The sequence below is a fragment of the Dipodomys merriami genome, unplaced genomic scaffold, assembly GCF_024711535.1.
Source record: "Dipodomys merriami isolate MVZ:Mamm:240054 unplaced genomic scaffold, mDipMer1.0.p SCAF_6, whole genome shotgun sequence".
Taxonomy (NCBI): Eukaryota; Metazoa; Chordata; class Mammalia; order Rodentia; family Heteromyidae; genus Dipodomys; species Dipodomys merriami.
Genome location: NW_027206179.1, coordinates 54,410,869 through 54,437,544, shown reverse-complemented (window position 1 = coordinate 54,437,544; position 26,676 = coordinate 54,410,869). Strand labels below are relative to the sequence as shown.

The window sequence follows — 26,676 nt, the reverse complement described above, 5'->3', positions numbered from 1 at the left end:
CACTTCTCTTCAATCTAGTATTAGAATGGCTAGCTACAGCAATAAGACAAGATGCAAACATAAAAGGGATCCAAATAGGGAAAGATGAAGTAAAACTCTCCCTCAAACATTGAGATACCACCAGTTAGAATGGCTATAATCAAGAACTCTAAACAACAGATGCTGGAGGGGATGTGGATAGAAGGGAACCTTACTGCATTGCTGGTGGGAGTGTAAACTTGTTCAACCACTTTGGAAAGTAGTATGGAGGTTCCTCAAAGGACTCCACATAGAGCTCCCCTATGACCCAGCAATCCAACTTTTGGGCATTTACCCAAATGTTCACAAACAAGACCACACTAAAGCTACCAGCACGACTATGTTTATTGCAGCCTTTTTTTTTTTTTTTTAACCATAGCTAAGATATGGAACCAACCCAGATGCCTCTCAGTAGATGAATGGATCAAGAAAATGCTGGGAAGGTGGCTCAATGGTAGAGCGCTTGCCTTGCATGCATGAGGCCCTGGGTTCGATTCCTCAGCACCACATAAGCAAAAAGAAAAAAGCCGGAAGTGGTGTTGTGGCTCAAGTTGTAGAATGCTAGCCTTGAGCTGAAGAGCTGAGGGACAGTGCCCAGGCCCAGAGTTCAGGCCCCACGAACAGACCCCCCCAAAAAAAAAGAAAAAAAAGAAAATGTGGTATATATACACAGTGGAATTCTATACCTCCATCAGAAAGAATGACATTGCCCCATTTGTTAGGAAATGGAAAGACTTGGAAAAAATTATATTAAGTGAAGTAAGCCAGGCCCAAAGAAACATAGGTCCCATGGTTTCCCTTATTTGCAATAACTAGTATATGTCTGAGTCATGCAGAAAAGGTCAGTTAAGTTGATGTTAGGGAAATGGACCCTAAGATATGTATTCAAATGTTTTTTCTTTCATGCGATTGTTTCTAACACATTTATAAGATTATTTCTTTGTTGCTTTGTATGTCCCTCCCCCATGGTATAACCCCTGCTTTCATTGTATTTGATGTTGTTATAATTTGTGGAGGGGAAGGGAAAAAACAAATCCTTTAAATAGGGATACAGGTGGACCCACTGCAACAATGAGACGTACAAGTCGTATGTTGAAAATGAACTTTACAACTTTGATAGGGGGGGAGGAGGGTTGCTCATTGTCTTAGCAGCAGTTTGTGAAAGAGCAATTCCTCTTTCCAGAGAAATCAACAGCCAGTCAATTTGAGAGAATCTCCAGGAGCCAGGAAAACCTTAGGCATTGGCCTTCCTGCTAGGGAGAGGAGATGTCAAATGGAAAGTGGGATTCTCTCGGGAGAAGCCAACCCAGGCAGCCCAGAGTCAAGGGTTTGGGAGTTGGAAGGGATCAGGAAACTGCTACAAGGCACAAGTGCTGCCACCTGAGTGTTAGAGAAGGGTTTCAAATGCAACCAAATTAATGGTGCAACTAACCACTTCCCACAAAAACAAAACCAAACAAAAAACCCCCTTTCAAAAGAGAACACTTACTTGTGATGGAATTGCAATCTTTTGAAAGACATTCCTGTAAGTCATATCAAATCTTTGTTCTCCAGATGGATCAATAGTTTCCTACAGAAAAGGGAAAATACAACCACAGTTTACCTTCACATCAGCAGTCTTTGGGCAGAGCTACTCAAAACAAGACGAACAAAACCACTTGTCTTGTTTAAGGCTCACAGACATGGGACTTTAGAGCTGGAATGCCATTAGAAATCACCTGATCCAACACTTCTTCTTACCTTCCATGTTACAAATGAGAAGAAAAGTCAAAAGACAACCAAGTGACCTGCAGTACAGCAGCCATGGGGAACACAGCCTGCAGCATTGGGCAGACATCGTGTTTTTGGAACTATGATCCACAGTACTAAACCTAGGACACACACACACACACACACACACACACACACACACACACACACACACATACACACCACAAATAAGCCAAAGAAACCCAATAATTCCCTTTTCATATTTTCTATGCTGCTCCATTCATTCCTATTAAAAATGTGGGTCACAATCTAGTAAGTTGATTTTATAACTCACTGGCTACAGTTTGGAAAGCATTGTCCTAGAGCACTCATTTTCTTTTTTCTTATCTCAGGCCCTTGCTCCAGGTATTGGTCCAATCAGCCCTGCCTGTGGGCAGATATGGTGTTGCCCACCGTCCCCAGGGACCATGGGAAACAAACCTGTGACACTCAAGTTAGGAAAGCAGAAGGGTGGGACTACAGAACTGGACATGGTGCAAAACCTAAGCCTTCTCTTCTCTAGACTGTAGGCCCAGAAGTCAGTGGAGCTGGGTTCGGGGTATATCCTGCAGGTGGAAACTTCCTGGCAAGATCATGTCATAAGACTGTGTGCTACTTTATAAGGTACAGCTACCCACTGTGTCTCTGCAGAAATTTCCCAAGGCCACACATCCCCCAGAAATTGGCTATCAGGGATAATAAAAAAAAATAGAGGACCAACTTTGTTCTGAGTTGGAAAGCAGTAACTTTTATTGATTTAGCAATTCAAAGGATAGTTAAAGTCCTTTGGAAAACTTGCCTAACTTTGATCTTATTCTGAGGAAAGAAGAAGTCACAGTATTGGGGAGGTTACAAAAAGCATCTGATTACTGAGGGTTTTGTTTTCTTTTTGTGTAGACCAGCCTGAACTCTACTCCTGATTCTTTCCTGTCTCTGCCTCTTCAGTGTTGGGATCACAGCCTGCACTACCACACCCAACCAAGGTTATTTTGCTTTTGTATAACTTTGCTTCACTGGCTTTACCTTCATTCTGCCCCTATGGACATCTGCTACATGCTAGTGCCCACACCTGCAATCCTCCTGCTTAGAAGGCTAAAGACTGGAGGATCATGGCTTGAGGCCAGCCTTAGAAAAATGTCTTCTAGACTCCTAACTCAAAAGAAGCTAGGCATGGTGGCAGGACATAGTGGCACATACCTGTTGTCTCAGCTAGGACAGAAAGCCTAAAATAAGCATGGCCAAGAACTTGGCCAGCGGTTAGTGAGACCCTGTCTCAAAACAGCCAGTGTAGAAAAGGGCTGGAGCTGGAGATATGGCTCAGTGAGAGCGCCCCTGCCTAGCAAGCAGAAGTCCTGAGTTCAAACCCCACTACACACACACACACACACACACACACACACACACACACACACACACACACACACACACACACACACACACACACACACACAAGAAATTGGACTCTAATGCTGGGTTTTGAACTCTCATGCTTGCTAGGCTGCTATGATTCTGCTAAATCATGCTCTCAACCCTTTCTTTTTGCTGGTCAATTTAGGATCAGTGCTTGCTTTCCATTCAGGCATGCACCTGAGCCATAATCTGCCTACTACAGGTTTCTCCATCATCATGAGATGACAGGTCTTCACCATCATGTCTGGCTTCCCTCTGTGGAGCTGGAGTCTTGTGGATTTTTCTGCCCAGGCTGGCTTGGATATGTGATCCTCTCATTCTCAACTTCTCACATAGCATGGGTGAAAAAAGGTGCATGCCACTGTACCCACTGTGACTTGAGAACTGGTCTCATGACCTATTTTGTCCAAGCCACAACCCTCCTCTTCTCAGACTCCCAAATAGCTAAGATTACAGTGAGTCACCAATGCTCACCTTTTCCTTGATTCCTATTTTTTAAGTATTGTATTATACAGTTAAAAACTCAATGCATATCTTACAAAATTAAGTAAATTGAGAGAAAGGGGGGTTGGGAAGGATGAGGATAATGGTGAAAGGGTGATACTGATCAAGATGCTTTGTGGTCATAAACTGCTTTGTTGATTGAAAACTCTTTTGTACAACTACTTGGGGATAATAAACATGTACTTTAAAAATGCGGGTGCTGGTAGCTCACGCCTGTAATCCTAGCTACTCAGGAGGCTGCGATGTGAGGATTGCAGTTCAAAGCCATTCCAGGCAGTAAAGTCAGTGAAACTCATCTCTAAACTACCAGAAAACTAAAAGTGGCACTGTGGCTCAAGTGGTAGAGCACTTGCCTTGAGCTGAAGAGCTCAGCTCAGGGTCAGTGCCCAGGCCCAGAGTTCAAGCCCCATGACCACCACCACCACTGTATATCTTAGATTTTGTGAATTTTGGTATTCCCTTCAATTTGTGCCTCATTGCTCTCACCATAGTCCTGGCTCAGAACAAGGACACAGGCCAGTTACTAACTGCATATTAAACAAGGCAGCACAAATCCAGATTTTTCACTTAAGCACCATGATCTAAGAACTTTCTACAAGGAATGTTTCAGAACCAAAAAATTCAACAGAGATAGTAACAACTTTCTTACCTTCGTGGTTAAAAACATTCCAGTTGCAATAAGGCAAGTGTAAATCATTGTCTCTGTTCTCCCTAGAAAAGAAGTTAGTGTTTTATTAAATGGGGGGAAAAATTCAACACATAACCTAAAACCTAAGAAAAGTGAGGGAAGGGGAAGGTTGGGAGGGGTGGGTAAGAATATTGAAAGAGATGACAATCATCAAGAAGCACTGTATTTATAAACTGCTTTGTTGAATGGCAATTCCTTTGTACAGCTACTTAAAGATAATAAAAATATTCAAAAACAAAAGCATAATAAATAAATAAATGGAAGAATTAAAAAAAGAATGCAAGTTATTTCAAGAGACCTTTTTTGACAGCCAATATATATTTATATGTTTTAGTTTTACTTTATACATGAGATCAAAGCTAAGGACATTAATAACTACAATGTAACATTTTATCACAAACTCTTTTTTGTTGCTGTTGTTGACTGTTAATATTTATTTTTTTGCTTGCTTGTGAGGTTTTTTGGCAACTGTTTGGTCCTAACACACAAACAGCAGTTGAACCACCAAAAGAAAAAGAAAAAAAATATCCAAACAAAAGAGACCGTTAAGAAAAACATTTCTTCCCCCCCAGCCTGATCCACCAACAGTGCAAGCCAGGAGAGGGGCTGGGCATGGCTTTGTCTAACCCGGCGTCCGGCTGTCCCAAAGCCACACAGCATGCCTATCCCTTCACTAAGCCTCTGGGTTCAAGTAAAAAGATAGACAGCGAGCGGCCTGGCTCCACTGGCCCTGCGACTCCACATGCCCAGCGCACAAGGGCCTCCCTCCTTCCCAAGCTGCGAACCACCCTGGATCCAGGTGTGTGAAGCAGGCCTGGGCAAAGGCGATGCCCGCCCGCGCCTGCTCTCCACGCCGATCTGCTCTCCATGCCAATCTCTCACACTGCCTCACAGTGCCTTCCGCTCAGCCCTCCCCCCCGTCTCCCCCCCTCCCCCCCCCCCCCCGTCCCAATTCAGGTCTGGGCCGGGGGAGGGCCGCCATACGCGGACCCTTCTCCCATGGGCTTCCATCTTGATCGGGGCCACGGGGGAGGGGGGGGGAAGGGGAAGAGAACTGAGAACCAGGGCTTCATTGGAAGGATTTGAGGAACAAAAACCCAGCTTAAAAAAAAAACCTCCTTGCAGCCCTTATTTTGCGGCATTTTATCTGAAAGCTGGCAATGGAAACCTCTTTCCTCAAAGAAACCATTCTTACTGGTGGAAGGCCTAGCGCCAAAGGGGCTTTGTGACTTAGGCATTCAATGCACAGTTTAGAAAATCAGACTCTCCATTATTACTGCCTCTTGACACACAGTTATGTGTGACTCATCCACACGATGACTTTCAATCGATGACACCAAGACCATCTCCTCCTTAGCCTGATCCATAGCACACTGGAACTGAGTGCTGAAGGGAAGCATAATCATTTGGCAAATGCAATCATTTGGCAAGTGCAATCATCACTAAACCTCTCAGACAATGATGAGTTCACCCAGCTGGAAATGCCTGCTGTATCATTAACAACCTGTCATTTCCAATTGGTCAGAGAAATCTAGATTTTTCTTTTTCTTTTTTTTGGGGGGGTCCGGTAGTGGGCCTGAACTCTGGGCCTGGGTGCTGTCCCTCAGCTCTTCAGCTTAAGGCTAGGGCTCTACCACTTGAGCCACAGTGCCACTTCCGGCTTTTTTCTTTTTGCTTATGTGGTGCTGAGGAATCGAACCCTGGGCCTCAGGCATGCAAGGCAAGCGCTCTACCACTGAGCCACCTTCCCAGCCCTAGATTTTTCTTACTAGGAGCTTTCCTCCAATATTTTATAGTGGTCTTGCTTGAATTGAATTTAGCTGCATAATAGATGGAATCTTCCTGAAACACTCAACTTAGTCTTCAGAAAAATTAAAATTCTGTTCAGCTTGACATTTTCAGATTTATATAATATTTGGTCATTTGACATAACAAAGATAAATAGACACAAGATAGAAACTAACATTTATTTATTGACTCATAATGAATCTTTACATGCTTGTGAGAAAGATACCTTAGCATTAGGAATAAAAAACTGAGTTTCTACAAGTTTAAGAGATTGTGTGTGTGTGTGTGTGTGTGTGTGTGTGTGTGTGTGTGTGTGTGTGTGTGTGTGTGTACTGGGGTTAGAACTCAAGATCTCTCTTGGCTTCTTCTGCTTTTAGAGGGTACTTTACCACTTGAGCCATATCTCTACTTCCAGCTTTTTGTTGGGTACATACAAGAATCTCTGGACTGGACAGCTGCTGAACATGATCATCAATTGTCAGCTTCCAGATTAGCAACAATTATAATTATGAGTCACCAGTGTCTGGCTGAGACTTCCACAGTCAAATAAAAAAAAATCTTGATGCCAAGTGAGATGTCTGTCATGTTGACAGACTCAAACTGTTCTCAAAACAAGAAATACAAATGGCTAATAGATATATGAAGAAATGTTCAACTTCCTTAGCAATAAAGAAAATACAAATAAAATGTACACAAAATTGCACCACACCAAAGCAGATTGGCAATCATAAGAAAACAACACAAAGGGATGGTCGGGGTAAAAACAAAGTGTGGGGGGGTAACTGCTCAATAGGAAATGTACTCATTATCTTACTCATGTAACTATAACCCCTATGTAGTATCTTTACAATAAAAAATATATAAAAAAGAAAAGAAAAAAGAAAACAACACAAAGGCTGACAAGGATGCAAGAGAGGGGTGAGAAGGAACCCTCATATAGTGTTGGTGGGGTATAAAGTAGGACATCCACTATGGAAATCAATATGGACCTTCTTCAAAAAACTAAACATAGCTGGGCGCCGGTGGCTCATGCCTGTAATCCTAGCTACTCAGGAGGCTGAGATCTGAGAATCGCGGTTCAAAGCCAGCCCGGGCAGGAAAGACTGTGAGACTCCTATCTCCAATAAACCACCAGAAAACCGGAAGTGGCGCTGTAGCTCAAGTGGTAGAGCGCTCGCCTTGAGCTGAAGAGCTGAGGAACAGCCCCCAGGCCCAGAGTTCAAGCCCCACGACCGACAAAACAAAACAAAACTAAACATAGATCTACTTTGTAACTCTTACAAGTTTAACTTCAAATTACAAGATAACTTCACTAGTGAATTTTCACATAGTTAGGGAAAGAGTAATGCTAATTTATGCAGATTCACCTAGAATATAAAAAGTAAAAGTAACTGATGTGCTTTTATGAAGTTGGAACTGAAAAAGATTATTATTAGAAAGGAAAAATTATAGCCAATCTTACTTATGCCTTGGATTAAAAAATCCTAAACAACAGGAATCCAGCAATTGATCAAGTTAATATAGTATAATGATACTGTGTTTAGAAAGACAAGTTGCTTTATCACTTGGTAATTAATGCAACTAATTACACTAATAAAATGGAAAATAAGATTATCATCTCAAAGACTCAGGTAAAGATTCTCATAGAAGTCAAAATCCATTCATGTTTTTAAAAATATCTAAAACAATTTTTATTCTTTTAGGCCCCATCTTCTAAAAATTCCATCAGTTCCATGGGCTGAGGGCCAAACTTTAATGCACAAGCCTTTTAGAGACATTCAAGATCCAAGCCAGTGGTGGCTCACACCTGTAATCCTAGCTACTCAGGAGGCTGAGATCTGAGGATCGTGGTTCAAAACCAGCCCGGGCAGGAAAGTCTATGAGACTCTTATCTCCCAATAAAGCACTAGAAAACTGGAAATGGTGCTGTGGCTCAAGCGGTAGAGTGCTCATCTTGAGCTGAAGAGCTGAGGGATAGTGCCCAATCCCTGAGTTCAAGCCCCATGGCTGACAAAAAAAAAAAAAAAAAAAAAAAGATCCAAGCCATAGCATTAGTTTCATTTGCCATGGGCTTGTAAATTGCCAGATTCAAAATATTTCTACCTATGAACTCAAACCTGCTTGTTAACTAATGGGCAATAACTTGACTCTACTGAAGTATATGACCATTTTTACTGTTACATTTAAAATCCAATGAGAAAGTCTGGTTTATAGCCCACCAAAATGTAATTGTTTATTTTTATCAAAAGTTGTAAAATATGCAGGAGACAATCATTCCAAGCCCAAAGCTAAATGAAAGAAAATCTATAGGCCCTTAAATTGGCTTAATTTAAAATATTACCAATTAACAAATAATAAGTAGAATACAATTATTTACTCCTTGCCAAATCAACTTCATTTCTTCATGCTCTAAAGATTCCAGTGTAATTTAAAAAAAATCTCTGCTGGGTTCCATCCTTAAAAGTTTATCACAAAGTTTAAGAATACTCTTAAATTCTACTGGAACAAAAAGAAATGTAGACCAATGACAGCCAGGAAATAAATTCATAAATCTTGGATTAACTGATCTTGGAGAAAGGTGTCAAAACCACATAATGAGAAATAAATGATACTGGAACAAGTGAAAATACATGAGCACAAATATGAAATTGGACCATATCTTAATCACCAAATACACAACAACTCCAAATGATTAGAGACTTAAACATTAGACTTGCAACTCCAAAGCTACTAGAAGAAAATACTGTGAAACTGTACTTTGTAATACTGGTCTGAGTCAATTTGTTTTTGCACATACATTGAAAAGGAGAGGCAATAAAAGCAAAAAATAAACACATGGGATAAAAGCAAAATGCTCCTGCATAAGGAAGTTTATAATCAACGGAGTAAAAACATGACCTACAGAATATCCAAAAAGATTTAGGAAACTTAACACAATAGCAAGAAAATAAATTCACCTTTTCTAAAAATGGGCAAAGAGATATGTGGGGTTGCCATGTCTATAATTGCAGCACCCGGGAAGCTGAGGCAGGAGGATCACAAGTTTGAGACTAGCCTGGGCTACCTAGGAAGACTATCTCAAAAAACAAAACAAATCAGAAAGCCAAGCATGGTGTCTCACACTGTAATCCTAGCTGTTCAGGAACTAGCAAACTAGCAATGAGGAAGAATGTGGCAAGACTTCATCTCAAGTAAAAAGTTGAGCACCGCAGTGTGTGTTCATTATCCCATGTATGTGGAAAAATATAAAGTAGGAAGATCACAGTATAGGCCTGCCTATAGGTAACCAGAAAAGTGAGTCCCTATGTGATAATTATTATATAGTGTATAGTTATTATACTAATGTGTATAGTTATTATACTAAAGCAAAAAGAGGAAAAGTAGTATGTGTGGCTCAAGTGGTAGAGGGCACTAGGAAGTGTGAGGCTCTGGGCTCAAACTATAGTAATGCCAACAAAACAAACAAAATTCACCTCAAAATCCCCAAGGATCAAAAAGGGTTAAGGGTGGGACAAAGGACTTGGAAAGACATTTCTCAAAAGACAATGTGCAAGTGGACAATAAACAATGGCCATGAAACAATGCTCAATGTCACTAGTCATTAGGGAAGAGCAAGTTAAAAGCACATGAGAAAGTACAAGTTGGTAAGGTAATGTACTTTTTAAGTAACTTGATTTAGCTATTCCACCAATGTATACCAATATAAAACTATCATGTTGTATATTATATAAATATGTACATTTTTATCAGTTAAAAAGGAAAAAATATCCTGAAATAAAAGAAAAGTGCTCTAACATTCTGAAGTTAAATACCCTTTACATTTTGACACATAAACTGGAAAATCAAAAATGAAGAAACCTAAATCATCAGTAATTGGAGAAAGATACGCTCAACCTTCGTTAGCTCGTTCCTTCATGATTTTTTCCCTTTCTTCATCCTTTCCCTTCTCTATTTCCTTTTTCTCCTTCTTTCCTTAAGCCTTAAAACCAATATTTAAAATGTTAGCAACATTAGTACTGCTGAATAGCAGCATGAATCCTCTGCTAGTCCTTTGATATTTATTTTTGATCAGCTTTGGAAAAAGGGAACAGAAAGAAAAGCATTATTACCTTTGCCTCCTTTACAGTGAATCACAATGACATTCTGAGCATCCATGGCCAACCAGTCATTGACTTCTTTGGATAACAAAATCATCTCCCTGATTTCACATAGAAGTATAGTTGATTAAAAAATAGTTCCAAATATTCAAGCCCAATGAATTTAGTACTCTTCTGACAGTGTGGCACAAAACTTACTCAAGGGTAGGGACAAAGGGATCTTCGATCTTAATCCAGCGCATTCGGTCATGAGTGTGCTGCAGGTCAAAAGACTCCTCGCCTACAAGAAATAATATACATGTCATATCTCTACGCCCAATAAAGCTGAAATTTTCTGTTGGTAATTCCCATTTTTCTGCAAAAGGAGCTTTCTGGGAAGCTTCTGTTGCTTTAAAACTATTCTTAAGATCAACAGCACAAAGTTTCCCAAGAGGGCAGGGCACTGGTGCTCACGCCTGTAATCCTAGAAACTCAGGAGGCTGAGATCTGAGGATCGCAGTTCAAAGCCAGCTCCAGGCAGAAACACCTGCAAGACTCTTATCTCCAATTGACCACCAGAAACTGAAAGTGGTGCTGTGGCTCAAGTGGCAGAAGTGCTTGCCTTAAGTTGAAGAGCTGAGGGACAGCGCCCAGGCCCAGAGTTCAAGCTCCACGTAAGAGGGAAGCAGGCATGTCAGTGGACCAGAGAGGCAATGGAGAGGTGAAGGATTTTAGGGAAGGATTCTAGGATAAGTGGTTTGTTCACCTCTGGTAATCTAAAATCAATTTGTTGTTTCCTACACCCCACTTTTAACCTGCTAGCAGACTACTCATCCTATCATCACACATGTGTACCATGGAGCAGAGGTCTAAAATGCTCAGTCCCTGGGAAATGGTCATTTAATGTATAGACAAGAGAAAACAAAATCAAGAACGACACAATGGGAAACTGTTTTCTACAGGTTTCTTTTTGTTCTTCCCGTGGGTCAGAGAACATACCTGCTGACTTGTCTTCAGTACAATCTGGCATGAAAGACCAACTTCTCTGAGCCTAAGAGCACAAGCAGACCTTCCCTGAACCCTGCCTTGATAACTCTGCCTCTCTGGTCTCACTGGCCTACCTCCCTCATAGGGAGCTTTGTGCTACAGAGCTAACTTTTCCTACCAAACAGGACCAGCATGAAATAAGGATTTCTGATCTAACTTCCCATCACTAAATATTTACAATTAAATGAAGCATAAAAAGGGATCATTTAGGGCTGGGACTGTGGCTCAGTGGTAGAGTGCTTGCTTAGCATGCATGAGGCCCTGGGTTCAATTCCCTGGCACCACATAAACAGAAAAAGCTGGAAGTGGTGCTGTGGCTCAAGTGGCAGAGCACTAGTCTTGAGCTAAGGAGCTGAGGGACAGCGCCCAGGCCCAGAGTTCAGGCCCCATGACCGACAAAAAAAAAAAAAAAAAAAAAAAGAGGATCACTTTCATATACATTTTCTATCTACAGTAGCAAAAATATTAAGTCATATACATACTGCAAAGGTTGCACACTAAATAATGATCAGAGTGTTTGGTGTCCAGGAAGCGTATGACCTCCTAAAAAAGACAGACACACATCTTACATATCCAACATAACACATGAACAACCCTGGAGTTAGTAGGAGTAATCTAAAATGCTATTCATTTTTATTTACTTGTCTCTTTCTGGTCCCTTCTAGGGAACATGCAGGAAATGGAACCTCCTGATAGTTTTTAAATAGCCTCCAAAATACACATTGTTTAATTTTTTTAAACACTATAAATTTACTACATATAAATCCACATGCTTAGTGCTGTAAATATACATTGTTTATGGTTATCTAAGAAAGAAATTAATTGGTCAACTACCTTAAGTAAGTCTTTTTGAAGTAAATAATTAACAGTAAGGAACATATGGTGGGTATATCAGAATAGGTGTTTTTAAAACAGTTATTTGACTATTAGTTCCCCTATGCTCTATGTAGATAAACAAGTATAAAAAATATAATTGTGTCATGCAACATAGAAAAAGATAACATTTTAAATCGCTAATAGTAATATGGAGACTTTTTAGCTGACCTATGTTTCCTTGTTTAGAAATGAATATATATACATATATATGGGTATATGTATGCTTATATATACATAACCATAACTTTAAAAATAGGAAACAATAATTAGTATTTAAAACTGTTCTAAGCTAACAGAATTTTGAGCCAACTTATCCAGTAAAATACATACACACACACCTTGGTATAATAGGAAAGTGACTGTCATAAAATTAAGATATTGGTTTCCTAGCACGAGAGCGTGTTTGCTGGCTTGAAATTAAGAAGAAGAAAACTAAAGCATCAAGTGCTCAAGGGAAAGAGTAATAAGTCAAAAAGCTGAACACTGCACAGAACAGGAGGCAAGAAAAATAAATATGCATCCAAGTTTCAAGGGATAACTTGAACAAAATAGAACTAAGATGGATTTAGAAAGCTAAGATCAAAATTCACAAATAAGAAATTTAAGTGACCCAGAACATCACAAACCAGGATATCATAAAAACATTTGCACATCAATGTTCATTGTAGCACTATTCATAATAGCCAAGTTATGGAAACGGCCCCTACAATAAATGAGTGGATCAAAAAAATGTGGTAACTAAGCACAATGGAATTTTACATAGCTATTAGAAAGAATAATATGTCCTTTGTAGGGAAATGGATGGACCAAGAACAATCATGTTAAGTTAGGTACATCAAGCCAAAGAGACAAACAGCATATTTTTTTCTCTCATATGTAGAAGCTAGATCTAAAATACACTGGGAGTACTCCAGGCAGTTACACACAATGCGACCAATGGAGGATACTCTTGGGGGTGAAATGCTTATGTGCCTCTGATCAATAAAATAGTATTTATCAAAATGAACTCCAGGAAATTGATGAGGTTTTTTTCTTCGTTATTGCATTATTTATTTTTTTGTCTTGTTTCTTTGTTCATTTGTCTTTGGAAGGGCAGGGAGAGCACAGAAATGGAAGGACAAAGAGTGAACAAATGTAGCAGAACATCAAACACTATGTTGAAAATGAACTGTACAACTTGTGGGTAGGGATGGAAAGGAAAAACTGGGAGAGAAAGTGAAAGAAGGGGTGACATTCTTAAAAAGAAATGTACTCTTTATCTCACTTATGTAACTGTATTTTCCTCTGTTTATCACCTTCATAAGAACAATAAAATCATTTAAATAGGGATACAGGTGGATCCATTGCAACAATGAGATGTACAAGTCATTATGTCGAAAAAGGAACTTTACAACTTGGGGGGGTGGTGGGAGATGGGAAGGGATGGGAAGGGGAAACAAAGGAGGAGGCAACAATGCTTGATAAGAAATGTACTCATTACCTTGTCCATGTAATTGTATCCGTCTGTATGGTATTTTCACAATAAAAAATTAAAAAAAAAGAAAGAGTCTCTCAGACTTTTCTGCCCAGGCCGGCTTTGAACCGTGATCTTTAGTTCTCATCCTCCGGAGATTACAGGGGTGAGCTGCTGGTGCCTCCCTCAGGGATTTTTTTTTTTTAAAGAAAAAAATCACTTTTACATTTCTCTTAATGTCCATAAACAATGACATTAAGGATTTGATTTTTCTGCTTTTGTTCAATTGTATATGTTTCACTGCTATATTTTTTGAACATTTCAAATACTTCTCATCTAAATTAGCTGAAAGGGGATTTATTTTTTTATTGTAAAGATGCTGTACGAAGTGGTTAGAGTTACATGAGTAAGGCAATGAGTACATTTCTTTTTTTTGGGGGGGGGGGTTAAGTCGTGGGGCCTGAAATCTGAGCCTGGGTGCTGTCCCTCAGCTCTTCAGCTCAAGGCTAGCACTCTACCACTTGATCCGCACTGCTACTTTCAGCTTTTTTTCTGTTTATGTGGTGCTGAGGAATCGAACCCAGGGCCTCAGGCATGCAAGGCGAGCACTCTACCACTGAGCCACCTTTCCAGCCCCAGTACATTTCTTGTTGAGCATTGTTACCCACTCCCTTGTTGTTTTCCCACCATCCCTTCCTTCTCCCATCTCCCTCACTCCACACTCAGCCCCCCCCCCCCAGATTTACTGGTAAAGTTTATTTCCAATATCCTGTCTTGTGGGTATTATTATTGCAATGGGTCATCCCGTGTCCTTATTTCAGTGTTTTGTTATTCCCTTTCCCCTCCCCCCAAATTACACAAATGTATATACAAGATGCAGGGTACCAAAATCAAGTACAGAGACAACAGGGGATACACCATAGGCAGAAGAACATATAAAGGAAACAAAAAAAATCACATAGTACATTAAAAAACAACAACAAAGAAAGGGGATTTAAAGCATGTAGAACAAGTTCAACTCTACCAAGAATCTACAATGGTCACACTCTGTCACCAGATGGGCAGTTTCTATTCCTCAGATGACCCAGTAGCTGCTCAGAGATGCCCAGATGAGCCCCAATAAGGTAGCGAATCCTGTACTAATCATTTGGCCCACTCCATTAACCCCAACCCAAATTTACAAACCACAGCATCTTGAGCTAAATAAATGGTAGCTGTTACAAATCAAGTAACTTTTGGAGTAGTCTGTCACAAACACAAGCAAGTTGGTACCATGCTATTAAGATTTTTCACCTGAAAGAATAAATCTGTGAATACTGCCTCTCTAGGTCAATCTGAAGCTTGAGTCTACAGTGTGCAGTGACAAATTATTGCTGGTTATATGAATATGCTTACCTCTATGGAGTTCCTATAGAGTGACTGTTGTAGAGACGCAGGAAATTATATGGACATAATACGCTCTGAAAGTCAAAATGATTATGTTATAACTGTCATCACAGATGGGAAATATATAAAAAGTATTCTACATATAACCAAATTTTTTTCAGAAAGAGAACAGAACTAGATATAGAAACTGACAGGAATAGTGATACATTGCTAGGATAACCAAGATAATATATTAAATTATGCAATAGAATGGCTGAGAAGATGGCTCAGTGGTAGAGTGTTTACCTTGTAGGCATGAGGCCCTAGGTTCAATTCATCAGCACCACATAAGCAGAAAAAGCTGGAAGTGGCACTGTGGCTCAAGTGTTAGAGAGCTAGCTTTGAGCTGAAGAGCTTAGGGCCAAGTTCAAGACCCACAATAGACAAAAAAATAATAATAATTATGCAACGGAATACTAGTTAAACTGGCATGGTGTTCTTTAGGGTTTAATTGGTGCTTAGTGCTTTCTAGTCCTCTTGGCTCAGAAAACTTGAAACCTACAGAGTAGTGACCTCATTCTCTAGGTTTTAGGAAGATAAAAGGTCTTTCTTGGATCCTTGAGATATTTACCCAAACCAAATTAAGTCTAAATGAAATTCCAATGGAGCCACCTGAAAAATCCATCCCAGCCAACAAGTCTTCATTTGAAATATGAGATTACCAAAGGTAATCTATCCATATGTTAACCTAACATACAGCATATGCCATCACAGATAGAGTACTTTCAAAGATTATGGTGGGAGAGTAAGCAAGAAAGCAAGGAAAAAGCAAGCAAGCAAGCAAGAAAGACAGAGAGAGAGAAAGGGAGATAAAAAGCAGAAGTAGGATGGAGGGACAGAGGAAAGAGAAGGAAGGGAGGAGGAGGAAAGAAGAAAAGAAAGAAGGGGAGGTAGTAAGGAGAAATAATTAAAAAGGAAGAAAGCAAATAAGATAGATAAGTAGAAAGAGAAAAAGAAAAGCTGGGCATGGTAGCTCAACCTTGGGAACCTAGCTAGGGAACCTAGGGAACCTAGGTGGCATAGGTTAGGGGACCATGGCAAGACTTCATCTCAATTCATGGCTTAATGCAGTGGTATACCCCCATCATCCCCAGTGACGTGGGTAAGCACAAGTAGCAGAACTGTAGCCCAGGACAGCTGGGGCGTAAAGCAAGATCCTATCTTGAAAATAGCCAACAAAAAGGGGCTAGTGGTGTGGCTCAAATGGTAGAGCACGTCCCTAACAAGCACGAGGGTCTGAGTTCATTCCCAGTACCACAAAAAAGAAACAAAACAAAAACAAATCAATGTGACTTAGATACACATACTTTGGTTTGGAAAAACCAAAAAGAATATTACCCACCAGGAAAATGTGAAATTAAGGTTAGCGTCAAAACCTAGAACTGTAATTAATATAGTAAATCAACAGTTAAGTTTCACAAACCAGTAATGTAGGTCAAGTTTAGGGTAAGTCTATCCTTGCTGTATCTTTCTGTATCTCCTGAGATCTGGGAGTTGAAAAAAGAAAATATATATAGTAAATAAATAAATATTATAAATATAAATCAAACACAAAGAATTTATATTGCTATCTACAACTCCTGCAAGTATTTCATGGTACGATAAAACATGCTTTATCCACTTACCAGCCTTCTTCTAGTATCTTCTTCAAGGTGTCTCCTCTGATTTACTAGATGAAGCAGTCTTAAAAGCGTGATGAGCTGCAGAGGTCGCAAGATTGCTATCACTCTAAATTTATAGATAAATTTGAGATAAATTTGAAAATATCCTTTTTGGTTCAAAAATAAAATAATTTATCAGTGTGGATATTAAAATGTATAGTGGGTATACTAAATCTTCAACCCCAGGGCCTTGTGCATGCTGCACTAATGTTCTATCTGTCAGCTATACCCCTAACCCCAGAAGGTATTTGGTAACATGTGGATATACTTTTGGATGTCACAGTCAGATCTAGTGATGGAGACTAGAAATGCTTCTAGACACCCCACAAAGAATGGGTATTCTGAGAGAATTTTAGAATGTTCCTTCCTTCCACCTTGCCCCAGTAAATAATTATCTAATCTAAAATGTCAATAATGATAAGGTTGAGAAATATAAGTTTATTAGAATCGGTAGACTAAACATTTTGGTTTCAGGGCAGTACTTTTCATTTGCTCCCCAAATGAACAGGGTTTTGTCCATGGGTGTTACTCTTTTTGGTAACAGAGGTTCACTATATCCACTATGGGCTTATCAGGCAGGCAACAGACTAGACTACCTCCCAAACTTACTGGCTAGTGATTCTCCTCCCATCAGAAACACCATAGCAGAGAACTGCTGGTGTAGATATGTAAAAACAAGTCATCTGGACGAAGTTGTTAAACACAAGTTGCAAGTCTAGGGGGAGCCTGAGGTGTTTTCTTGCATGATAGCAAGTTCTCAAGTGAGGGTAAGATTGCCTATTGGAGGACTATATTGACTAGGGTGATTTTCAAGCTCCAAAAGTCTACCACATTATACATTTACTTGGGAACCAAACTGAAGCCCTGGGAAATGAAGGTAAGGAAGAATCTACTTATTTGACTTCTAATAAATGCACCTAAAAGCCCCTAGCATCTACATTCATTTGGAGATAGAGATATAGACAGAGATAGAGAGACACATACACAGACACAAAGCCTTCAAACACATTATACTTTCTAATCCTTTACTGCTTTAACTTTGCCTTAACATTCTCCATTTCAACCAAAATGACATTGCAAAATTTTTCCACTGGGTTGTAGTGCATGTCACTTTCTTGGTTTCTATTTGCTGGTTTTTTTTAGAGAATTATGACTGGAGTCACTCAGACTTTACACAGGCTCAATACTGTTATGATTATAGGAAAAAACCTAGATTGGTAGGACTTCAAATGGAGATTTAGGGAGAAGTTCAAAATATTACAAAATTAAAATTTCTTCATTAGATGTTCCATTTCCTGTATCCAAGTAAGGGTATGTAAATATATATACTTTTTACTGGCCTTAAAGGCCATCATTTTGTAGTGTTCAAGATATGAGAATGTAACAATATTTTCATTTTTTCTTTCTTCTTTTTTGTGGTACTGGGATTTGAACTTAGGTCTTTGTACTTGCTAAATAAGCACTTTATTAATCAACCCATGTCACCATTCCTAAATATTTTATCTTCGAAAAGCTTATTTGGTACATAAACTAAACAGCATCAGTTCACTATACAAGATTCAAGCCATAGAATATGAAAAAAATAAAAGAATGGATAAAAGAAAACTACAGATAGGTCATATTTCATACCGTGACATGTCTTTAAAAATTTTTAAATCCAGAAACATATATGTAATATCAGTGCAGAAAGTGACACCAACGATCAGTGTGTCTAAGATGTTAAACGTATCAGAAAATAATGCTTTTTCCTGTAAAAGATAATAAAAATGATTACCTTCAAGAGGAGCACAAGTTATTTGAAATTGTACTTTAATGGATTATTTAAAATGCATTGTCTAGACTAGACTAGGGGAAAATACAGTATTAAGGAAAGTTCTCAAGTAGTAAATTTACACTTACTATATATTAAATTAACTTTAGAACTAATTTAAACAAATTTTATTAACTTTACTATTTAATATTTGTATCTATCACATGTGCAAAATTACATATTTGCAGATTAAGACAGCAATTTAAACTTAGTAAATAAGAGATATAACCAAACTGCTTGGCAAGAGGCATGCACTGCCTTCTCCAATGTAGATGGGAGAAGAAAAGTGGTAGTGTATAGCTCTTAAACAAGCAGCTCAGTAGGTCACATCCTTAGAGAAATGGACTAAGAATGTACGAGGAGCTTATGACAGGGGTAGGAAGTGCTATTTTGAACCCACACTGGAATCCCAAGGGGCTGCTGATTCCTTCCTGGGACAAAGACAGACTTCTATCCACCACATGCTCCTTTCCAACATTGGCTTCTGCAGAGGTGAGGACTAGGCTTTTGGGAAAGGAAAACCTTTTTCAGGCTCTCACTAACCTAGCAGTAAACTCTCCTAAGCTCAAAAGAAGGAGGATAAAAAGTGTTCAGGAAAGAACACAAACTGCCTGAAGTGCTCTGGAGAAAGGGAGGCCAGGAGATCCAGTCCCTGACTCCCATAGCAGCCCAGCTGAAAGGCTTGTCTGACCCACCCACCTTCTCAGAAAACCAGCAAGATGAAAAGGAAAAAATATCACTTTCTTCCTACCACATTTCACTAATGAGATAAGCATTCCTCACATCACCTCCAGACCTCATCAAAACTTTTTGTTTGAATGACCATTTGAAAGAATGACTATTTATGAGCTAGTATCTAGTATTTCATATACCACCAATCTTTTTTTTTTTGGGGGGGGGTCCAGTTGTGGGGCTTGAACTCTGGGCCTGGGCGCTGTCCCTCGGCTCTTCAGCTCAAGGCTAGTGCTCTACCACTTGAGCCACAGCGCCACTTCTGGCTTTTTTCTTTTTTGCTTATGTGGTGCTGAGGAATCAAACCCAGGGTCTCATGTATGCAAGGCAAGTGCTCTACCACTGAGCCACCTTCCCAGCCCATACCATCAAATCTTAGTTGAGATTCAAGTCATAATCAAAGTACTAATATTTAGACTTCACATACATGTTCCTCTTCTTAGCATATATGTCAACACATTAATTGCCTAGCCCTTTTCTATTTTTTACTTCTTTTTTTATTACATATATATTTTATTATATATATATTTTTTATTATATATATATATTTTATTATATATATTATTGTACAGAGGAGTTACAATTATATGAGCAAGATAATGAGTACTTTTCTTTTCAAGCATTGTTGCCGCCTCTTTGTTTCCCCTTCCCATCCCTTCCCATACTCTGCCAAGCCCTTTTCTGAAATCCCTGTAAGCAGTGGATGTATTCTAAGAATACATTGTGGGAGTGTCAGCTGTAATATAAAAGTAATTTAAGCCAGTCAATGAAAAATTGGGTTTGGACTGACCTTTATCTGTGGCCCATAACTTCAAGAATTATTATTATTATTATTGGTAGGTGATGGGGCTTGAACTCTGGGCTTGAGTGCTGTCCCTGCACTCTTCAGCTCAAGGTGAGCACTCTACTGCTTGAGCCACAGAAGCACTTTGGTTTTCTAGTGATTTATTGGTTTTCTGCCTGGGCTGGCTTTGAACTGTGAATCTCAGATCTCAGCCTCCTGAGTCCTAGGTTTACAGGCATGAGCCACCCGTGCCTGGCTTCAAGAATTATTTTGATGAAGAGTTACACATCTGGTTGTGTTGACATGCTCATTATCTTAGGCTCCCCCCTTTTTTTGTAGAGGTAAAGCAAGTTGTTTAATAGAGAGTTTAAGAGGAGTTTAATGTACATGATTAAAGAAAAAAAGGGCTTGAGCTAGTTGGCTCAGGAGCTTAGCACACTTCTCATAACAGCACAATGTGGACTTAGGCTCAAAAAAAGAATAAAACTTACCCGTCTACGTATATTTGAAGGAGAACTTCAATAAGGAAAAATAGGCTAATTCCTAATGATGTCACTCTGTATTGGAATGGAATATAATCTTCGCTCTGAGGAACTAAAATATCTACAACCGTGAAAACTAGGTCAATTAAAAACAGCAAAATTCCAAGAATTCTGAAATAAAGACAATGAGGGTTTTTCTTCTTAGTAAAACATTCATTAAAGCCTTTCATCAGATATGAAAATGTCAGTGGTAGGAAAAATTATAGTGTAGTAGAATCTCAAAATATGACTCCATTTTTATCCAACAGAAGTGAATGACATTCCCACCAAACCAATTATGTAGGTACATCAGAACACAAGCTGGGTGTGCCTGCGCAGCAAGCACAAGGGCCCCAATACTACTAAAACACCAGGTCCACTTTGACTGGAAAGATTTTTCTTTTATAAAGATAAATTGAATAGATTTTGAAGTATTTTGTTACATTGTAACTCAAAATATTATTAAAGCCGGGCGCTGGTGGCTCACGCCTGTAATCCTAGCTACTCAGGAGGCTGAGATCTGAGGATCCCAGTTCAAAGCCAGCCCGGGCAGGAAAGACCGTGAGACTCCTATCTCCAATAAACCACCAGAAAAGCGGAAGTGGCGCTGTAGCTCAAGTGGTAGAGCGCTCGCCTTGAGCTGAAGAGCTGAGGGACAGCGCCCAGGCCCAGAGTTCAAGCCCCACGACTGACCAAAAAAAAAAATATTATTAAAGTTTACTATGAGTCATAGTATAAACCATTCTCTCATGTAGAGAAGTAGCCTAAGTAACACGTCTCCAGAATTGAGTAATTTACGTGTATAAGGTGCTTGATAGAATGCACTCCATGCTTTCAAAACCTTTAATGCCTACTTTATTATTTTTATTTGCATAAATAGAAAATGTGTGTCAATATACTATTACTTAGACAAATGTCACTATTTTGCAAGTTTAAATGTCTACCTTAAGCCAATTTTTCAAAATAAGATTCTATTAAGAAGAAACAAATGGAGTATTTTGCAACACCTTGACAGTGAAAATTCTTTTTGTTCCATTTTGACTTTTTCAGATGCATTGCCATTACAAATATTGATACTAAATGACATACACATTATTTCATTGCTTGTATTTCTAGAATCTCACATACCGAAAAGGTAGGGATGTCATAATGAAACGTAAAATCTTCTTGGGATCACTGTTGTAAAAATTAATAAAAATGAAATCAATCACATATTGTTTCTCTAACACAGATGAGTTTAACTGAAAAGCAAAGGCCTCTATAAGAATCAATTTAGATGTAATTATCCATTTAAAAGGAAATTCTTGAGCAGTTTTATAACAAAATGATGTTTTTACTAATACCTGAAATCTTAACATTGCTTTTTCATGTGTTTTCACTTTCATAGCCAAAATATATGTAGAAAACAATAATATTTCCCTTGGGCATACAGTTCTAACTCTGACACTATGGTAGAATTAGACTTGAAGCCTCAACTAGTGTACATGTGGTAGAAGGGAGCTGCTTTCAGATGTCAGTTCTTCCATGAACAAATTGTCATCATACCTTAGCCAGACCTGTTCCCCACAGCAATGAAATCAGAGACATCAGAGATGGACATGGGCAGTCAATGGGTCTTTGTCTTTTAATCGTCATCTCTTGAGACCGATGTCTAGTATGTAAAGGTTTCCACTTAGGGTTGCAAGTGAACCTTACAGGTAAGATGTTCTAGTAAAACCTATTTCAAATCAAAACACCCTAAAGACTGGGCTTTTCCCATTAATCCAAAGAGGGAGAGCCTGTATAATGACTGGGAAGTAATGACTATTTTATCACATAGCTGGAAACAATGCACCATTACCCTGCTGAGGCTTCCAACAAGGGATCAAAATTCCACTCCGAGTGGAACAAACTCCAAGACAATGCCCTTATAGCCTGTGCCCAAGACTGTGAAATGAGAAGAACAGAGGCAGTGGCAAAGCTGCTCATGGAAGAATACTGTTAACTTGAGATACAGGGAATTTCCAATTCTAATCTTCCCTACATCTTCTCTCTACTGCCTACTTCCCCTACATCTCCTCTCTCCTACTGCCTACTGCCTATTTCCTACTATCGTTATCCTGGCTTCGCATGCTAAGGTGATGGATCAGGGACCAAGGTGGCCCAAGAGGTGAATTATCTCCCCCAGGAATTCTAGTCCCTCACTATAAGCCCTCTCTGATCGCACACACCAGTTGAGTCTCTGGGAAACAAAGAAGTGTTATAATAAATATGAACAGGGTGACAATACAGAACCATATGTGACAGGCTCATGGAGGCACAGAGGAGAGACTTGGAGGTAGCTCTGGCCCCTCCAGTCTCTCTTCTGGTTATTGTTAAAGAGCGCCTATATAAAGCTGTCTGTACAGTTTACAGGATAAAGATTGTGACTTATTAGCCTTGTAGACAGAAAAAGTTATGTTCCTATTTGGAAGCAACAGACAGCTACTTCAACATGTAGCAACTCAAAGCATTTGAGCCATGTACCTGCGCTCTTCCCAGCCCACAACATTTCTTAAATCAAATAAAAGTGAACAAAGTTTACTACAACCTTTAGGGTAGAGCAAAGACAGTGCTAAAAAGGAAGTTCACAGTTTTGAATAGTTACATTGAAAAAACTCAAGAGAAATCTCAAAAAATAACTTAATGATGCATCTCAAGCTCTTGAAATTCAAGATGGGATACCAAACAAAATAGGTGGAAAGAAATAATAAGTATCAGGAAAGAATTAATAAAATTAACACCAAAAGAACAATATAAAGACTCAATAAAATGAACAGTAGGGTCATTTAAACATAAACAGGATTGGCAACGTTAGTCAAGCCTAACAACCACCAAAAATAAGCTTCAGAGAAAACATAAGAATCTATATTCTCTATATTCTAATAAACTGAAAAATCTGCAAAAAAAAAAGAACCCAGGTAAATTGTAAATGCATATGGCCTATTAAAATCAATAGGATACAAAACACCTAAACAGATCTGTAATAAGCTATGAAATTAAAACTGTAACAGAGTCTGACAAGAAAGACAGTCCAGGACCAAACAGATTCACTACTGAGTTTTCTCAGAGCTTTAAAGAACTAATTTTAATGTTTCTTAAACTATCTAGAAAGGGAAAGAATGCTACCAAGCTCATTCTATGAGACAATATCATCAGATACCAAAACTAAGTAAAGACACAAGAAAAAAGTTACAGGCCAATGTCCCTGATGAGTGTAGCCACATATATTCTCAATAAAATACTTACAAACCAAATTCAACAACATAAAATTGTCATACACTACTATGATCATTGACTTTTTCATTTCAGCGATGTAAAGATGGCTCAAATTATGCAAATAAGTTAATATAAAGAGAATGGACAAAAATCGCATAACCATCTCAACAGATGCAGAAAATGCTTTTCTCAAAAATTAACATCACTTTTATGATAGAAGTCCTGAAAGAACTAGGAATAGAAAGAATACATCTCAAAACAATAAAGACTATCTGTGAAAAGCCTGTAGCTAACATTGTATGAAATCGGAAAAAAATGAAACCATTTCTTCTACTGTCAGGAATGAGGCAGAGGTGTCCCTATTTCCGTCCTCATTTACAATAATGCTCCTTATCTTATCCAGTGTAGTAAGGGAAGATAAAGAAAAGAAGGGATACCAACAGAATAGAGGAAATCTAATTATTCCTATACAGATGTTGGAATCCAATATCTAAAAGACCAGAAAGATTCCAGCAAGAAAAACTTCTTAGATGTGATAAAGACTTTCAGCAAAGTAGCAGGATTCAAAAGCAATGCATATAATTAATAGCTTTTTCTATTCTCCAATACTGTACAAACCTTCTCTATAACACTGACACAAGTTGGTAAGTGGTTAAATAACCAATGTAGTGAGAAGCAAAAGTCTCTTCAGCCTATCTGCAGTTTAGTGATTTTTCAGAATATAGTTAGTGTTCACATGCTAGTTAGTGTTCACATACAAAACTATCGAATCAGTGCACTAGGAAGTTTCCCAGATAAGATTACTTAAAAGAAAGTAAAAATTGCTCACAAACAAAAATTCACAGAACTGAATCCAAAGATGTCTAGGAAAAATGAGGAAAGGCTACTATTGAGAATAACATTCTAATTTTTCTATTAAAATTTTTGTATTAAAATTACTGTCTATGATGTTTTTCAAATTTTAAATTACAAAAACTATTTGTGAGTAGATTTGTTGTACTGGTTTGTACAATTAGTCACTGGTGTATATAACCTCCATACGTTTGGTATCTTTCCATAGTTCTGCTTTTTGCCTCAGTAATGGCCCTGTTTTTCTAAGACAAGCGATCCATCAATGGCTCCTTCTCTTCCTCCAACATCAGACTGATTTACTCAGAGAGAGAGAGAGAGAGAGAGAGAGAGAGAGAGAGAGAGAGAGAGAGAGAGAGAGAGAGAGAGAGAGAGAGAGAGAGAGAGAGAGAGAGAGAGTGTGTGTGTGTGTGTGTGTGTGGCAGCATCTATTTTGGACTGTTTAGTTGCCAACAAGGGCAAAAATATATCATTAGAAGTTTGTTACATGGAAGAGTGACATGAGAAATGATCTGAACAATAAAAATTCCTTAAATCTGAAGTATAAAATTTTTAAGAAAGAATTTTAGATTCTTTATCCAGAAAACTCCTTTTCCCATGGTTATTTCCAAGACTTAATTGTGAAAATCACTTTCTCTTTCTCTCTCTATATGTACATATACATAAACTTTATATGTCATAAGTATTAATTTATATACTATATATATATATATATATATATGTGTGTGTGTGTGTGTGTGTTTACATGTATCAGTCAGTAGTCTCTGATAATATACTCTTTGCCAGATGAGATACACCAATCTCTCATAGGAGTTAAAGACTACTGAGGTCATTTTGTTCAGGTCAGTGTTTAGGATAAAAAATAACAATACTTAGAGATGTTTTGTTTAAAATACATACAATTACTCTATATTTTCTAAGGGGTTGAACTCTAAAAACTTGTACATTGAGTAGCTATTTACAAAGTAGTATACAACTTTTATCTACAATTAAGTCTCCTATGATGTGTAGATAATCTTAAGCCTCCTCTGAAGTGCTACTGTAACAGCATCAAGAATCAAAATTGAAGTTCAACTTTTTATTGCTGCAGCTGGCTAATATGTGTAACAGCATTTTGGATTAAATTTATTTTGAAATTCAACTTGAGTGTATAGGTATCCATCAGCCTTTCCCTCTTGAATTTCCTCATTCACAAGTCCTTCCACCACCCTGTACTTTCCACACTTCATGGGTGTCTTTTCCCTGCCTTGGATGGGGGGATGGCGGGGAGGACTGGGACTCTATTCACCATTATACTGGGTTTGCATTTGGGATACCAGCCTCACATGGTGGCAGAGCTTTGGTGGGTGAGAGACAGATGCCAGGTCTATTAACTCCATTATTTCTGCTGAGGGTGCTACTTTTCCTGCCCACAGGTGTTACACACAATTCCCTCCTCTCTTGCCTCATACAGATATTACCATACTCTCTTAGAATTTTTGGCTACTATCACAGTTTAGGAGTAAAAAGCATTCTTATGAAATTTTTTTTCTCCAGACAACTAAGATAGAAAGGTACCTATGGATATTACAACAAAAGGACCTTAGAAAAATAGTATCATTGTCACCAATACTGCTAATGAATTCTCAATCTGTTTTTTCTGTAAATATGCTTTCATGCATGTGTAAATATGTATATATTTAAACACATATATGTACATATACATATAAATGCACCTGTGTGTGTGTGTGTGTGTGTGTGTGTGTGAAAGCACATGTATATTTACTCACCATTTACTTCTGTCTTCTTCCATAGATTCCATTGTGGAATCAGATGAGAGTATGCTAAAAGATAGAAACAAAGCATATAGTCAGACACTGTATGATTTTATAGACTTCATTTTTAGTTCTAATTAGCTATACTTTATCTTAGAAATTTGTTGACCTTTAAAAATTGAATTTAAAATAAGAAATTTAACATGTCATTAAACAATGACTAGAGTTCAGTTCTTTCCTACTGAACCTAAATGTAAAGGGTAACCATATTTTATAGATGAATCTTAATTCTTC

The 26,676-nt window shown here is 38.5% G+C and overlaps 1 protein-coding gene across 5 annotated transcripts in view; it reads right to left on the bottom strand.

Annotated features, from left to right (window-relative positions):
* The window catches only part of LOC138814078 (phosphatidylinositol 3,4,5-trisphosphate 3-phosphatase TPTE2-like), a 42,855-nt gene extending 16,437 nt beyond the window's left edge, over positions 1-26,418 (bottom strand). Inside the window, exons 1-12 of one of the 5 annotated variants that reach the window (XM_070002899.1) lie at positions 26,398-26,418; positions 21,671-21,718; positions 20,513-20,674; positions 18,325-18,443; positions 16,660-16,762; positions 16,458-16,521; positions 15,005-15,069; positions 11,763-11,823; positions 10,453-10,534; positions 10,267-10,355; positions 4,331-4,392; positions 1,508-1,588 (exon numbers count right to left, since the gene is read on the bottom strand). In XM_070002899.1, coding sequence (XP_069859000.1) covers positions 1,508-1,588; positions 4,331-4,392; positions 10,267-10,355; positions 10,453-10,496 — 276 coding nt within the window. In that variant the 5' untranslated portion in view covers positions 10,497-10,534; positions 11,763-11,823; positions 15,005-15,069; ... (4 more) ...; positions 21,671-21,718; positions 26,398-26,418. Of the gene's footprint in view, positions 1-1,507; positions 1,589-4,330; positions 4,393-10,266; positions 10,356-10,452; positions 10,737-11,762; positions 11,824-15,004; positions 15,070-16,457; positions 16,522-16,659; positions 16,763-18,324; positions 18,444-20,512; positions 20,739-21,670; positions 21,719-26,397 lie in introns of those variants that run through there. The other 4 variants (XM_070002901.1, XM_070002900.1, XM_070002898.1 and 1 more) reach the window with 4 other exon arrangements.
* Between the last annotated feature and the right edge of the window lie 258 nt (positions 26,419-26,676).